At 51.7% G+C, this 16,940-nt stretch overlaps 1 protein-coding gene across 3 annotated transcripts in view; it reads left to right on the forward strand.

The window, feature by feature from the left end:
• Nucleotides 1–16,940, forward strand: part of NCOA1 (nuclear receptor coactivator 1) — a 185,491-nt gene that overhangs the window by 136,373 nt on the left and 32,178 nt on the right. For all 3 annotated transcript variants that reach the window (XM_082307544.1, XM_082307545.1, XM_082307546.1), the window contains exons 5-6: nucleotides 11,758–11,852; nucleotides 16,570–16,747. In XM_082307544.1, coding sequence (XP_082163670.1) covers nucleotides 11,758–11,852; nucleotides 16,570–16,747 — 273 coding nt within the window. The remainder of the gene's footprint in view (nucleotides 1–11,757; nucleotides 11,853–16,569; nucleotides 16,748–16,940) is intronic.

Genomic DNA, 16,940 nt, shown 5'->3' on the forward strand with positions numbered 1-16,940 from the left:
GAGCGGAGGAAATAAAGGGAGATTTGCACAAGGAGGTAATAGCTTTTATTATGCCGAGTGGTGTGGTTGGGCAAAGCAAAGAAACTTGCAGGGACACGAGCGTGAGAGGTGCAGCAGCGGTCTCGCTCCCTCTGGGGCCACGTTATTCCCCGGTGCCCAGCTGCCGAGCTCCTCATCTGGTTTCTTCTGCTTCCCCCGAGCCCCACCATTTCATCACGCGGTGTTTGGTGGCACTTAAAGCCTCACCAGAGCCTTGGGTAGAGAGCCAACAACACCATTTGGATAGTTTTAAATTATATTTCTCACCGTTCCTTCTGTCTTTGCTATTTAGGAAGTCTGCCTTCCAAGACAGGTTTTCATTAATTAATTAAACTGCCAGTCTCAGCTAACTACCCTTTAAATCATGAAGTCCGTATTACGATGAGCAGGGTTGATGAACGCTGGCACGGTGGATCAGGTTGCCCAGGCTAATGTTTGCCCTGGGTTTGGTGCAGCTGCTGCGCTGAGACAGTGAATTACGTGCATGGACGGTTTCTTATGGGAGCAGGGAATAGTTTAGACCATCCCAAATTTTTGAAATAGTGGATATGGTCCTTAAAAAAGTCTTTGCAAGTAGCTGCACCTTGGCCCGACGTGCAGAACCCCATCGCATGAGTCTCTGCGGTATTTCCCAGGGGGAGGCGAAAGGTGGATATTCAGCCTTGTTCCTTACTCTCCCAGGCACTCGCCTGCTTCGGGATAGGGAGCACCCAAGAGCTGTGCCTTCGTGCACCCACATTTCTGCAGGTCATGGAAGAGTTAAAGTTCATTTTGGAGGTGAGATCCCCCTGAGCAGACTGTGCAGATTGACAAGAAAGCCATCTTCACCTGCGTGGCTTAGTCTGTCTTCTCCGCGTGGATTCCCATACCAGGAGGCTCTTTCTTCTCTGGTGGCTTCCCATACCACATGGCTCTATCTTCTCTGGGTGGCTTCCCATACCACGTGGCTCCATCTTCTCCGGGTAGCTTCCCATACCATGTGGCTCTGTCTTCTCTGGGTGGCTTCCCGTACCATGCAGCTCCTTCTCTGGGTGGCTTCCCATTCCACATGGCTCCATCTTCTCTAGGTAGCCTCCCATACCATGTGGCTTTGTCTTCTCTGAGTAGCTTCCCATACCACACAGCTCCATCTTCTCTGGGTGGCTTCTCATACCATGCAGCTCCTTCTCTAGGTAGCTTCCCATACCACGTGGCTTGCTCCTGCCCATCCCTGTCACCCCAGGGGCATCTCACGGCCCGGAGCTGCACTTGCACCTACTGACCACACTCACATGCACGTGTTACGGTCACCCCTTGGTTCATTTACACTGCACCACCAAGTCTGCCTTTACCTCCGACAGATCCCTTCGGCGTAGCAGAAAAATCAAGTCGATCCCCTCGATAGCTGCAGATTGACAGCTCTCCCTTTGCAGCCGAGGAGAGACAGATGGGAGGCGCGAGAAAACCGGGTTTGGAGGAGCGGGGCTGGGGCGGGGAGTGCTGCTCTGTGCATGGGAAGCGTCAGCTCCCCCCTCGCCGCGTTCGAGCTTTGCATTGTCTGCACGCCTTGGCAGGCGTCCCCTTGCCGGTGCAGTTCACATATTTGACGTGCCTGTGCAACTTGAGCATAAAGCTGGTTGAACGGTTGACACGAGTGAATTTTTAATAGTAACTTCTCATGGACTTTAGCATGCGGCATACCAGGGCTTCGAGATGCTACGTCTTGAGAAAAGATAGTCTAATTCTTTGCAAAATTAATTAAGTCGGATCGTTAAAATGGTGTTGCGATGTATTTTATGCCTGCAGGAGGAGAATGAAGGCTATGCCAGGGCTGAATTAAAGTTGCGGAGAGAGCTACATGTAGCCCTTTCTCATCTCTGCAGATTTGGCCGTGAGAGTTGACACAGTTTTTGAACAAATTAAATTCTTCAGATTTGAGATAAAAGTTTTTTTCTCCCTTTATTCCTTCCCCTAGCGAGATGGAGATGTTCTACCTGCTTGATCTCAGCGTCGACTATAAAGAAGTCTCGGCTCCTTATGCCTGTTCTCTCCTGTCAGCATTCAGCGCTCATTAATTTTGCATTCACTCAGCACCGTATAATTTTTCCTGACATTGTTCAGACAACCAGCCTTTTTTACTTAAGACATCTCGACACCATTAATGTTTAACTCTAATAGGTGTGAAGACAGAAAGAAATACCCTTTTCCTTCTGTTTTAGTGGCAGTGCGCTTTGCTCTGCACTCTGCGCCATTACACAAGGGTTTTATCAGAAGCAGAAAAATAGAGTTTTCCATGTAAACTTTGTGATGTTTGCTGGTCGGAGCAGGGACCGGTGTCTCGGATCTTAATCTGTACTGCTGGTGCTGTCGTACACTGATGGTGCACGATGCTCTTTGCCTTGGGGCATGGACAGATGTGCTCTTGCAGGTCCATCTGGAGTCCTTCAAGAGGGAACCACCAGTTGGTGAACCACCATGGGGTGTGAAAGCAGCATCGGCTGAAGCTAACCCTGGTGGCTTTTGGGTTGCGAGCATTCACGTGGCGTGTAACAGCATCTCAGCTCAGGAGATGTCAATGAACTTCTTAATCCAATCCAGCAAGGGCTGCAGAAGCGTGTCTCGTTGTGCATCAGGCTTCTTCAGCTGGAAAATGAGCGTGTTAATGGGGAGTAGTGTCTTAGGCTCGTTAAAGGGGAGCACATGTCTTGTCCCTCCTCCCTGAGGTCCTCACTTGGAAGGATGTCACAGGTTGCGATTCGGTTGAGTGCATAGCGGTTGGTTAGGATGAGGGCAACGCTGGAGTATGTTCTTTGCAATTTATAGTGAGGGTCAAATGGGTTAAAACAAGACTGTTGATTTATTTGCATTGTACAGTCCTGAGGAACCTGGTTGTGCCTGTTGCTGGGTACATACGTGTTTAAAAAATAAGAAAAAAGTTTAAAAAAACCCCAACAAAATTCCTGCCCTCAAAATCCTTATCCTCTACGTGGGAAAAGAGGGGAAATACCAGTTGGAGGAGCAGCCAAAACTGGGGAGCAGCCCATAGTCACGTGAAAGGTTAACGTTGCTTGAGCTTGGGATCACCAAGCTGAAGACCTGGCAGAGGGCTGGGTTGTTGCCCACCAGGAGTGTCCGTGTCTCGGGGTTGGTTGTAGACCTGGTGGAGGTGGCTGTAGCCCTCCTGCTGATGGGAACTGCCATCGGCTCTGTGTGGCAACTTGCACTGAAGCATCATGGGATGTTGTCCTGGTTTTGAAATACCAGTGTTGAAGGGTTTTTTGGGCAAGTGGAAGGATAAGACAAGCTGCTGGTCTGTTGTATCTTTTGCTCATGCGGTTTAAAAGCTACCTTGAAATCACTAACCTCGATATAAATCCAGTGTCCCATCTGCAAATCTATGCTGGTGGATGAATAAGTCTACGTGGTTTACTCCTGTGAAGATTTGATGTTTTATATAGTGGTTGGAGAGGTGCTTAACTGCTGGGACTAGCCTGTGGGCTTCAGTGAGTCTTCCTAGAGCCACCGCGGGTTGGTAAGGACAGGCTCTCGGGCTGCAGGCAGCATGGCAAATATCTGCAAGAGCATTAGATGGAGCCATCATCGTTGCCGGTACAGCAGCAATGCTTGACTGGGTTTTTGACTGCTTTTCCAGCCAGGCCACGAAGGAAAAAACTCAAGTAGGACATGGGAGAGCAGCAGAATGTCCCCTCCAGCGACCTGGTCTAGTGGGAGGTGTCCCTGCCCATGGCAGGGGGGTTGGAAGTAGATGATCTTTAAGGTCCATTCCATCCCAAACCGTTCTACAATTCTATGATCTGTCTCCACCGTTGGCTCGACTGATCCAACTGGAGTAGCCACCAGCTTCAGTCCTCAATCCTCACCATCCACATGGGCACTAGAGCCCGTTTTATCCACCTCAAGGGCTTAGTCTCCTCCCTTGGCTGTGCGCTGGCGAAATGTGTCCTCCTGACTTGTGCCTTTGCATGTGCATTGATGGTAGAATAAGGGTTCAAGATGTGTCTGAAGAACCACTTGGGGCTGTGTCGGTGAGGATGTTCTCCGGGACGGCACAGAAATACTCGGGGCTGAAGCGAGTGCTGCGTTGCCAGCTCTGGAGGTACATGGGTTATTTTGTCCAGGGCCAACGTGGGAGTGAGGTGATGAAGTCAGGATTTCAGCTCTTGCCAAAAAAGAGAGAAGAGAGAGAGCAAAACCTGGTTGACTGCTGGTTGTGGAGAAAGGCTAGGGGGTGACAACACCCCCCAGAAAAACCCAAAAATAAGACCCTATCTTAAAATAAGAATTTAAAATGGATCAGGTGAATCTCCTCTAAAAATGCCTTTTTCTCTGCTCTGGCTGTAAGGGAAGCATGAGGCAAGTAGCTCGGGTGGAAACATCTCCATCACAGATGTCCCATGCTCCGTGAGGTGGATCTCACCCCGGGGTCTCAGCCCTCCAGCCTGGTGTTGCGGCACACAGCTGGGGAGCACGCTGGGGCTTGTCACCGATAGACCATCGCAACGGATGGTGAAAAGCAGGCGAGCGCAGGGCTCTGAAGGAGCCGTGCTGATTTCTGAAAGCCAAGATCTGCTCTTCTATTTCTTGCACTGGTATTTTCGAGCTCTGAATCTCACAGATTGTATTTTTCCACAGTTTTTTAAATTCATAGATCAGATAATTTCCTTCCTCCTACTAGAATAAAAAGTTATACAACCTAAGAGCTGCTGATTTCCATACAGTGTTTTAGAGGAATCTGGTATTTGTGGAAGTGAAGAAGGGAGGACTCTGGGCTGGGTTTTCTGCATCTGCCTCCGTGTGAATATGCTGACGTTAAATAGGTGGGCGTTGGGCAAATCTCAGCTTCCACAGCTTGAATTTTGGCTTAGAGTACCTCCAAAGAAGCCATCATGGCTGTGGTCCGAGCGTGTGCCCTGTAGGCTATGTAGGATGGTCTTCCTTGGAAGTTGGCTTCATGCCCCAGTTGAGGTTGGATCTTCCTCTACTTGTTGATCCCTAGGGATGGAGAGGAGAGCGCTTGGGCTTGCTGGGACTCAAGAGGAGGATGAAGGTGAGCTCAGGACCTCGGGCCAGGCCACCACCACCACCAGCAGCCAGTGATGCTCGGAGGCTTTCCCCCAACATGTCCCTAACCTGACAGATAGCCCTAGACATGTCTTCCTCCTTGAGCACGGTTTAAAAACACAAAAGTGTTCCCATTTCTATGGTCCAGATCCCCTTACCTGCTGCTTTCCTGCATCAACACCGTCATCTTTTTCTCCTCTCGTGGCTTTTTTAAACCAATTTTTTCCTGCCCCACTGGATGGTGCATTCGGTACACACCTGCCAAGGAGTTTTATTTTTATGGCAGGGTTTTTTCCTGTTGGGTTTACTGGACTAACGAACCTCGTAGCAGGCACTAATTAATGGCACAGCTTTCTGTCACGCTCTCGATCCGTGGGTGCACCGAGTCTGTTCCATCTGATTTTAATTAAGTAAAAATCAAAGCTCCTCATTTGGGAAATTACAGATGTGGATGTTTTTGCCTTGCTCATTTTTTAAAAAGCGGATAGAGCAGATCCTGGCTGAGATCTGGGGGGGTTCAGCCGGCACGGCCCTCGGGGCCGTATGGGAGAGGGATGGGGAGCCATCGTGCCTGGTGCTCCGTCGTGTTTCCCAGGCATCACATCAGCTTCTCCATCTTGCCCTGCTCTGTCATCCTTGGTATGCACCAGGGTACCCAACACGCTCTGGGAGAGGCTGCAAGTCCTCCTCGGTTGGACTTTTTGCCTTCAAGCTGTTGAATTTTTAATAGAAAAGACAAAACCCAAAGACTTTTCAGGCGTCTATCATAAGAAAAGAAAAATGGATGTTGCCCATAGAAATCCTGGGATGAAAAAGAGCCCTTGGAGAGCACGGGGCAGCGTTTGGGTCCCGGCCATCGTGCCCACAACCATGGGGGCATCTCCATGGGGGCTTCCTCGGGGAGCGGCAGCGAGCTTCTCGCAACTCAAGGCAAAATGCAATATATTACAAAGTTTTGCGCTGGGCAAGTGGAAACAATTGTTCTGATTTTCTGTGTTCATGACATTTCTCAACAAAATCCTGGTTTGAATGTTTTATGTCCTGGTTTAGAAGACCCACGTGCAATATATTATTTTTCAGATATTCCTTTCCGCTTTCTGAGGGGAAAAAGAAAAGGCATTTCAGCTACAGAATTTTAAATGAAGAGCAGAATTAGACGGCTTGTATTATTTTAATTTAAAAATGCAGATTTAAGGGATGGAGAGACAGGAGCGCTTGGCCTGGGTGCTATGGATGGAGCTCCGTGTGCTGGAGCCTGCGGGGCTGGGGCTGACTTCCCAAGACACTGCAGATGGACATCAACGCTGGACGCCTTCCCCCCTCCACCTCCACCCCTTCACCCCCATTTTCCTTCCCCTCCCACCCTCTGCTTTGGAGTGGCTCTGGGAGGTGTCCCCTAAGCCACCGACCCCCCTTCCCTGGGGTCCTGCCATCACTCTGGTGGCACGTCCTTGCTTCTCCAGCCCCTTGGAGTGCAGGCGCTCTCCTGGCCATGGGGCTTTGTCATGTCTTGGGTCAAAAGCAATAACTTAAGGCCTTTTTGGGAGCTTTTCCCATTGTGTGGTTGTGGCTCTCACCCTGCACGGCCTCAGCGTTGCTCCAGGGAAGGTCTCCAGCTGTGGCTGCTGGAGGAGGTCACAGCTTCTCTCCAACACTTGTCTTTTCCCTACCGTGGATGCCTGACTTTTTGCGGGTACGGATTTTCAGGTACAGAGGTCTGGAAATGAAGTTAGGCGAGTGCAGGATCCTGGGGATGGTTTTGCTGTGCCCCGTGCCACCAAAAATGGTGGCAGAGAAAGAGCAGAAGACCTGCCAAAGGGATGGAGGCAGCTAAGGTGAACTAGGGAGGCTGGGGAAATAAAAAATAATAATGCAAAGAGGGAAAAGAGACAAAGAAAGGGGAAACCGCCAGTGACCCTACACCTGTGTGGGCAAGGGGGTGGTGGCACCCGTTTGCCAAAGCCACGTCCTTCAGCTTTGCGCCAGGCAATGGGGCTTAGGGGCAGAGGGTCTGAGCCAGTTTTTAGGGGGGTACCTATTGCACTGGCTCTTTTGGGGGAGCAGAAATAACACCCCAGGTGAGCCGTCTGCCTTTCCTGTGTGTGCTCTTGGCTTTGGGCTTTTATTAACAAAAAAAAAAGGACTTTGTGCAGTGAGATCTTCTAAAATCAGAGGGGAAAATGCTCCGAACGGGTCGGCTGCCCATCCGCATGCCTCGACGTGCCACCGTCCCCCCGGCCTGGGCTGCACCCCGCTGTTTCAGCAGCTTGCCACCCCGCCGTCAGCTCTCGCCTTGCCAATGGTGTTGCTTTTTACTCTGCTCGCCTCCCACCCCTTTTTCCCCGCCTCCAGCATTGCTCCATGCCTTCCTTCCACCATCCCGAGCCTGGGAGGAGCTGCACGCCGAGAGCAGCCTGGCCGGCAGCCCCGGACGCGGCTGGGTACCACTGGGCTGGGGGACGGAGAGAGCAGCTCTCGGTGATGCAGAATCTGTTCCCATTGCCTTGTGCTGCCGGCCATCGCTTCCAGCATCAGGGCATCCAAGCGTTATCATTCCTCTTCCAGTCCCGGTGTGTTTTAGCAGCATCCTCCATCCCTCACCAGCCTCGTGCCTTCCCCATCACTTCATCTAATCCTGCAAAGAATCAGTGGCTTCTAGCCAGGAGGCTCGTGTGGCTGCGAAATAGCGGGGCCGAGCTGGAAATGTCACCTCTGCCCGTGCCAAGCTTGGCTGCGTGGGGTTGGCACAGGACAAGATTGTTTTCAAAGTGACCGTGGTGTTCCCAGGCATCGCAGCGGGCATCGGGTCCTGCACCCGCTGCAGTATCGATGGTGTTGGGTGACCTGGTGATAACACACTTATCTCACGGTTCAAGTCCACTGATCTGATATTTTTGGAGTGCTGAGGACCCCGTGGCTCCTATAGACTCCAGAGGCACTCAGACGTCTCCCTAGATGTCAAAAAATCGTGGTGTAATTTGAGGAATGCGTTTAAAATAGCTCCTGTCAGTGATGCAAGAAAAAAACCCCGCTTTAATCACGTTTGCAGCAATTAGGTTCCAATCGGGGCCATCGGCGTGCCGGGCTTTCATTGTGCGATGGGGATTTACGATGCGCAAGGCTGCCAAAGCCCCCGCAGCTGGATCCCAACAGCCTCAAACGGCAGCAGCGCCAGGGCTCGTGTTGCTCCCGTTGGTTTATTTTCATGTGGATCTGTCTGTCCAGCTTTATAATGAGATTATGAGCTTGGGGAACTGGGAATTTGCTCTGTGTTTGGCTGTGTCGAGCACCGGTGATGCCTGGCCCGCAACCGATGCTCCCTGAGAGCATCAGCCTGTCGCCGGCATAGCAGAGCCACCGCTGCAATTAATGCTGGAAAAAAAGAAAATTGAGATTAATGGGTTAAGGTGCAAACCAGCGGTTTGCTTGTAATGTGTTCCTCGGGATGGAAAAGCTAAAAAGAGCTGCATTTAAGCACGTTAACTGAAGTGCTTAGCCGGGATGCGCCGCCCCGGAGAAGGTGAGCAGGAGCTTTACGGGATCCATCTGCTCCCGGATGCTGGTGAGCGGCCGGTGGCTGGGAAGGTGGGAAGGAGAAGGAGGGAGACGGTGCCAGCGCATCGTTCTGCCGGCTATTTCTCCCAAATAACAGGCTCGGAGCTGGCGGATGAAACTATTTTGCTAAAGCAGGAGGAGGATCCTGCAGCCCAATTAAAGGATTAGAGCTGTAAGCCACTGCATTGCCTCTAAGTGCATCAGTTTATTAAGAGTAGGGAAAAAAAAGCCATTTCTCATGCTGTGGTACCTGCCAGCTCCCGCGGGTTTGGATGCATGGGAAGCTTTTCCATCCCTGGAAGGGATTTGGGTGTCTTCCTCGGGAGGGTTCTGCTCCTTCGTGATTTAGCCATGCAGCAGTGCTGGGTGGGAGGCAGGCATCGCTGCTCGGAGGCGGTTCAGCTGCAATGAACTCCGGTTTCTGCTTGAAACAGGGGAAACTGAGGCCCGTGGGGATGAGGTGAGCTGCCCAAGGGGGTCTGTAGCAAGACACAGGGGTTGGGTATTTTAGGGTTGAAGTCAGACCGTTGCTTGAGCATCCAAAACCTGTGCACGTGTGCTCGAAACGGGGAGTGTTGCCTGTTGTTTTCGGGGCTGTGCCAGCAGAGCCGAAGACACGACCTTTTTCGGTTGATTTACTTCCTAAAGAGAAAAGAGTCGCTGGGTGAGAGGGAAAGCAGAGGCAGAGATTACCCAATAAATCGGTGGGGGAAGCTGGCGGCCACCAGCAAATGCTCTTCCAGGCTTGCTCCTCTCGGAGCTGCTTTAGGAGCGATGCACGGGATGAAGGACAAAGTCAGGAAAGGGAAACATCCAAAGTGAGCTTGAAGACGGATAAAGTCCTGGGAGGACGCAGGGGTGAAGAGTCTCAAGTGACACATCTGTATGTTTTCCAAATGTGATTTGATGCCGAGTGATAAACCTTGCATCCGACGTGCTGCAAAACAGCAAATGCAATTTAGCTTTCGCTTACGGACGAGTCGGGGGACCGGCTCCCTTGGTGCTGGGCTGATCAGAAACGAAGGCCAGCATCGAGGGCATCGAGACGGACGGGCAGTAAACCTCCAACGGTCCTAGAAACCTCTTGGCTCACACCTTCAGCACGCACGCCGCGGCGCTCGATGGATATTTATCCCGAGAAAACATCTCTTGCCCTGTGGGAACGGACTGACATAGGCTGGGCAGAGCTCTTTCATCAGCCTGGTGTGCTGACACACGTACACATTTGATTGATAAACATGTATTTATTGATGCCCATGAGGGTTTCCAGGTCCTACACGAGGCACCATGGGTGGAGGAGCCTTTTCCCTTGTCCTGCTGTGCAATAAAGTTCACAACTTGCTGCCATCCCTCTTAAAACCAATTTGGGCAATTTTCTTCCTCCAGCTGCCAGTACCGCGCATGTGTTTGGTCCTCGGGATTTTTCTGAGCATCCCTTTGGTTCCCTGGCAAACCCTGGGATGTGATTCCTGCGCAGCCTGCGAGGATGGGGCTGCATCCCCCTGGACTGTGCACGTTGTCCACGAATCACCAGCTGCATCCCGGCCCCAACATCTTTCTTTATACTAACAATTAACAGTTATACAGAAAGAACGCGGCTTAATTTTCAGCCACTAGGCTGAATTTGTGGTTCTGGTACCTGGGAAAACCTTGTAAATGGTGTAAAATTCATAGAGGACCAAGTTTAAAGTCATTTTTCGGCTAGCCGCAGAGAGTCTTTTTCATTTTTAATCAAAACTTGCGTCGAAGCCGCCCGTGTGAGCCTGGACCGAGGATGCTTCAGGACTCCTGTGCTGTTTCGCGTCCTGCACGACTGATAATTCCCTTTGCCAGTGCCAACGGGCACCGACGCGCTGTGGGTAATGCCCTGCCCCTCCGGCTCTCCCCGGGAGCTTGCCTTTTCGCATTTCAGAGCAATACATCGCTGAGGCAAAGAGCATCTGCCATCTGAGGTGTCCCTGCTTTCCCCTTGCTAAGTGATGCCCGATCAACGAAGCAGGTATCCTCTCCGTCAAGATTTAGCTCCCACTTGCCTCTTTCTGCTTTTATTCCACCCAAACCCTGCGATTAAACAGTAATTAATCTCCTTTTTGCTAATATATCGATAGCCGCAGACGTGCCCGGCTGGGGCTTGCACTGCCAGCTCCCAAGTCCCTCCCAGCCATGAGGGTTTATTTTCAACTGCATCCTCTGGAGACAGGGATGCTGCTCTCCCCATCCTTCCCGGATCGCATCCGCAGAGGCTAAGGCACTCTCCCAGCATTCCCAGGGGAAAACAGTCATAGATATGGAGGAGCAAAACAAAACAGCCCTGAAACACCAGCGGCATCGTGGCTCACTTGCCCGCGATCGCTGGCGTTATCACATCCCACTTGCCACCCGCCTTTCGCTGCTGGATTTATCCCGAATTCCTCGGAGTAGCTGTGCGACGTGGCTAGCACCTTTCGGGGGAGTGCGAGATAAATAACAGGGCCTTCTCTCCGGGTTTTTTGGGTCGTTTTTTTTCCCAAAGGGATTATTCAGCAATACGGCGTGAGAGTTTCTGGCAGGGCTGGGGCTGGGCTCCTCCAGCAGCATCGCCCGCTCCGCGTCGGATGCTCTCCTCCCCAGCCCCGCTGGCTCCCGGCTGACCGGCATCCGTGATGCTCCCTGCACATCAGTGGTAGGAGCTGCTTGTTTTTCTCCGGCAGGTTTCCTTTGGCACAGCCCGTTCTCCGTTAATTCCTCTCGGCAGTTGTTTCTTAAAGTGTTGTCCAAAAAGTTCCAGATCAAATACTGTAGCTTGCGCTAAACTGGATATACCGTTTCCTTTTCAAAATGTTGATTTTGGATGCCTCTTTCTCCTTAAGACGGGTTTTTCCTTCCTGCTGGCAGTAGGTTGTGATCTAATTAGTGCCTTTATTTTATAATAATTAATAAATAATTAGAAATTACATTATATCTTCACGGGTCTGAGGGATGAAAGGAAAATGCTGGAGTCTTTTGGCGCACGTCCTGCATTGCCTGTATGACAAGCGGTCGATATTTTGTTTACTATTGGTAATAATTCAGTAGTAAAATGATGGTTCTTTTGGCTGAAATGTCCCTTTTCCTTTGCTACAGAGAAAGCAGCTGATGACGAAGTCCAGAAGTCCGACATCTCGTCCAGCAGCCAAGGGGTGATTGAGAAGGAGTCTCTGGGACCTCTGCTTCTGGAGGTAGGTGCTAAAATGTTGTTGCTGATGCTGCCAGGCTCCCGCTACTGCCCAAAGCAAAGCAGCGCACCAAGAAAGTGAAATACGGAGGAGGAAGGCAACGGGGACATAGTTGGGATGCTCTAAGCCCAACCATGTCCCTGGCCTAAGCTCTAGGTAAACTGATCTTAGTCCTTTGCTTCAGCAAATGGTTTGGAAAGTGAGTCTTAACCAAGCTTGATGGAGCTTGGACTCGGTTAAGTCGAAGCTGTTCTGGATAGCTTCTTAATATCAGTGTTAAAATATTGGGTTGCTTCTAAGGATGGATTAAATTGAGCCCCTGTCCTCATTTGGAGGTGAGTTAGGTAATGTGGGTGGATGGTTTTCAAGATATTTGAATCCTCCTGTCCTCTGAAAAACAAGGAGGAATGAGGAGGGCGCTCCGCATTTCCGTTGGTATCAGTAAATCAGAAATAACCGTATCTCAGGAGGAAGGTCAGGGTTGGAGCTGACAGGACCATCTTGTATGGAGAAGGTTATTATCTGGGGGTTATTATACTATATCACAGGCCCCAGAGATAAACTTCAAATCCTAAGTCAGTCAGCTGGTAATTTCACAGGGGGTGGCTGGGGTTGGGGCTGGGGCGCTCCTCCCTGGGGATGGCCAGCACCGTCCCGCGGCCACCTTCTTGCATTGAAACCGCCTGATAAAATTACACGTTCAAAGACCAAAAGGAAGCAACACCCTCATCTAATTCATTTAATTAACTGTAAGAGCATAATTGCTGACATGACACAGTCCAACGATTTACTCTGAGGTTTCTATTGGGAGCGCAATAGCTGGGAGGTGAAATGTGGTGTCATTTTTGAGACAGAAAGCCAACCTGGGTTTCAGGATTCCTGGGGAGAGAGGCTCTCCCCAGCCACGTTTTTGGCCTCTTCTGCATCCCCAAAAGATGCTCAGAGGCCTTGGGGAGCTCTCCTGCGCTGCGCTGCGTGCTATTCCAGACCTGTTTAATCCCTCCTGGTACCACACTGGTCTCCCCTGAGCCCTGGTGTGAAGGCGTCCAAATTAATAAAACTCTGCAAGAGGTGGCTCTGCAGGTGGAGGAGTTAACGCAAAAGGGATGGGAAGGGGGTCGGGGTCGAAGGAAGGGTCTGACTTGTGGAAAGGATGGAATATGGGTGCTGGGAGCGTGTGGATGAAGTTAATGGGGAGTTGGCAGCTTGGCTAAACAGGTTCTCAGTCTAATGGAGGCAAAAATGCAGAAGGGGCTTAGAAATTAGGCTGGGAATGGCACGTGGGTTTTGAGGAGTGCGCTGGGTGCTAGAAACAGGCATGGGAATATGAAGTGATGCGGGAGAAGGCGGCAGATCCTCAACAAAACCCCGGTATTTGGGTTATACTGGGAGAAGGCATCCTGCGAGAGCAATGGCAGAGCAAAGAAAACCGTGAGAGAGAGCAGCGTCCGTACATCTGCAGTAAATCCACGTATTTCGCACTGTGGTTTTGGGAACGTGCCTTTCCATCGCTTAAATGATGAACGTGGGGCCAGCCTGCTCCACCAGAGCATCATTCAGCCAGAGTCGATCCCCTCGTGTCCATGTCCGTGTCCACACGTGGGAATAGGTGGTCCGCTGCCGCCGGTGGCCCCGGAGGTAGCCAGCCCCTTGGGTGATGGGGAGCAGAGTGCCTCAGGGCGAAGCGGGGACAGCAGCACATCAGTAATAGAAATAGCCCTGGAAAACCTGAAGTCATCATAAAAAAGAAAGAAATTAATTAAATCAGCTAGGTCGTGACTAAAAATTACCCTCTGTGCCTGGGTCGGGTATCGATGCATCCTTTCTGTGGGAAGGAACACAGAGGTGCGTTACTGCTCAGTCGATGCCACTTTGCAAACAACCTACCCTGTATGATTTGATTTAAAATCCATGTTTAGATTACGGTTATTATCTAGACAGGCTGAGGAATAATTTCCTAATTGGCCTCCTCGCGTGTGAAGCCCGTGCGCTTGAAATGCTGACCCCGACCCGTGCCCGTGCTACGGGGCATCCGTGGCTGCGTGAATCACTTCGAGGATGCCAGGCCCTTTCCATGCTTGAGTTTATTTTCCATGCGGATTGACCGTGAGAAGCAATTAGCGGTTTCGCGGGTCCCCAAGCAATCCGCAGCCTCCCATGCCTAAAAACATTCCCCAAATGACTTCCAGCTTCTTCTGTGTGCCCTGGGCTCAGGCGGGGTTTTCGGACCTGGAAAGGCGGGGATAAAAAGGACTATTAAACAGCATCTCGTTCATTTTTAGGAAGGTTTTTTGCCTCTTGACCTGTTGTTTGGGCTTGACTTCCATAAGCCATTGTGCTGGTAAGGTAATTTAATATTTAAACGATGGGTAAATGCCCAGCGTTGCTGCTGGAGGAATGGGGGCTACAGGGGAGGCGTGCGGGCTGGGTCCCCGCCGGCTGCCGCCTCGGAGCTCCCCTGCCCCTTCCCTGCTCCCCCGGCCCCCGACACCAGCATCACCTGGGGAGAAGGGGCCAGGTGGGTTTGCCATCCAGCCTGGGTTGGTTTTTTTGGGCACCCGAAGTGCAAAGGCTGGTTGTCTTGGCAACAGCTGGGAATAAGGAAAATTGCAGCCGATGTGCCAGAACCATTTTGACAAAAGATTTCTTTCTTTTTTTTTTTTTTTTTTTCTCTTTTTTAAATGCTTCCTGCTTCTTGCACTTACTGTTGCTCTACAGCAAAACCTGATTTTTAGAAACTGCATTAAATAAAGCCTGGACACCCTCCATCAGAGTACCTCTCTGCTGGTACGGGCAAGTGGGAGGACGGGGAGGAGATGGCGATGCCATGGGTACCAATTTTTGGGCATCCCAAATTTCTCCTGTCCCTGTACCATCTCCCACTCCGCGATATGGCCAGAGCTACTTGTAGGATCACAGTCCACCAGAGCTTGCTGTTGATGAGCAGAAAAGGTAGGAATTAGACTCCAGGAAAACCAAATCCTGCCTGGATGAAGCGTTTTAGGTGATGCACGCTTGGAAGACAGTAAATCAGCAATGAGCCTTCTCAAGGGCTCCTTACAAAAGCACCGGGCTCTGCAGCTCTGAGCTTATTTCGTAGCACCAGAAAGCGTCACCACCCCATGCCATGGCGGTGAATTAAAAACCTTGATGGTGTCCTCGTTCAAATAAACAGAAGATCTCCCCGTGTTGCGTGATTGGGTCCGGGTGACGCTTGTCCTCCTCCGTGTGATTGCAGGGCTGAATTTGCCACTTGCATTCTAAATGCATGAAAAAAACCCCCTGTTATTCTGCAAGACGCAAAGGCTCTGTCATTCTTGGGCTGTAATTAAGCAAATCGGGCATATGCTTAATTTCAGCAGCTTGCCAAATTAGAGCTTTCCTGACTGCTCTGGCCCTTGGAAGAGGATTGTTTCTCCTCTGCTGGCACCATTCTTAGTGACAGGGACGTCCTTAGCAGAGGAGGTTGCAGACCAGAGGTATGGGTTTGATGGATGGGCTGTTCGGTGCATAAGGAATTGGCTGGATGGTCACATCCAGAGGGTAGTGGTCAACAGCTCAATGTCCAGATGGAGACCAGTGACGAGTGGTGTCCCCCAGGGGTCCGTACTGGGACCAGTGCTGTTCAATATCTTCATCAGTGACGCAGACAGCGGGATCGAGCGCACCCTCAGCAGGTTTGCAGGTGACACCAGGCTGAGGGGTGCAGTCGCCACGCCTGAGGGACGGGATGGCATCCAGAGGGACCTGGGCCAGCTGGAGAGGGGGGCCCCTGTGAGCCTCATGGGGCTCAACAAGGCCAAGGGCAAGGTCCTGCAGCGGGGTCGGGGCAGCCCCCGGTGTCAGCACAGGCTGGGGGATGGAGGGGTGGAGAGCAGCCCTGCCGAGAAGGACTTGGGGGTGCTGGGGGATGGAAAGCCGGCCACGAGCCGGCAACGTGCGCCGGCCGCCCAGAAAGCCAAGCGTCTCCTGGGCTGCATCCCCCGCAGCGTGGGCAGCGGGGCGAGGGAGGGGATTCTGCCCCTCTGCCCCCTCTGGGGAGACCCCCTGGAGCCCCGCGTCCAGCTCGGGGGTCCTCAGCACGGGAAGGACATGGAGCTGTGGGAGCGGGGCCAGGGGAGGCCACCAAAATGGTCAGAGGCTGGAGCAGCTCTGCTGTGGAGAAAGGCTGAGAGCTGGGGGTGCTCAGCCTGGAGAGGAGGAGGCTGCGGGCAGAGCTGATTGCGGCCTCTCCGTGCTTAACGGGGGCCTACAAGAAAGGAGGGGACAGGCTTTTTCCCAGGGCCTGTGGCGACAGGACACGGGGGAATGGTTTTAAACTGAAAGAGGGGAGATTCAGACTGGACAGAAGGGAGAAATTGTTTGTGCTGAGGGCGGTGAGGCACTGGCCCAGGTTGCCCAGAGCGGTGGGAGATGCCCCATCCCTGGCCACATTCAAGGCCAGGTTGGACGGGGCTCTGAGCACCCTGGTCTGGGTGAAGCTGTCCCTGCCCATGGCAGGGGTGGGACTGGGTGGCCTTTGGAGGTCCCTTCCATCCCAAACCATTCGGTGATTCTATGTGTTCAAGCAAATGTGCTGTTATTTGGTCACTGCTATAATATAGAGTGGGGATGAAGCCAAGGTGCGAGAGACAGAGGAAGGTTGCCCATGGTCGTGGAGCATCCTGACCTGCTCCGGGACCCGCTGCCCACATGCTGCCCAGGTTTATTCCCCTTCCAGGCGCTGGACGGCTTCTTCTTCGTTGTGAACCGCGAAGGGAGGATCGTCTTTGTCTCCGAGAACGTGACCAGCTACCTGGGTTATAACCAGGAGGAGCTCATGAACACCAGTGTCTACAGCATCCTGCACGTGGGGGATCACGCCGAGTTCGTCAAGAACTTGTTGCCAAAGTCTCTAGGTAAGAAAACCCTCGAGGTGGGCTTTTTTATCAGGTGATGCTTGGAGAGCGCTGTCGAAAACGCCATTACGTCTTCAGGGATGCTGGCCTTATATTGGTTTTTATATCTATTATTTATATATTTTTTTTTTTATTGTTTACTGTGAAATTCAGAGATAGACCCAAGCCAGGTAATAATCTGTAAACCTTTGCC

The sequence above is a fragment of the Platalea leucorodia genome (genome assembly GCF_965183815.1).
Source record: "Platalea leucorodia genome assembly, chromosome: 3".
Lineage (NCBI taxonomy): Eukaryota > Metazoa > Chordata > Aves > Pelecaniformes > Threskiornithidae > Platalea > Platalea leucorodia.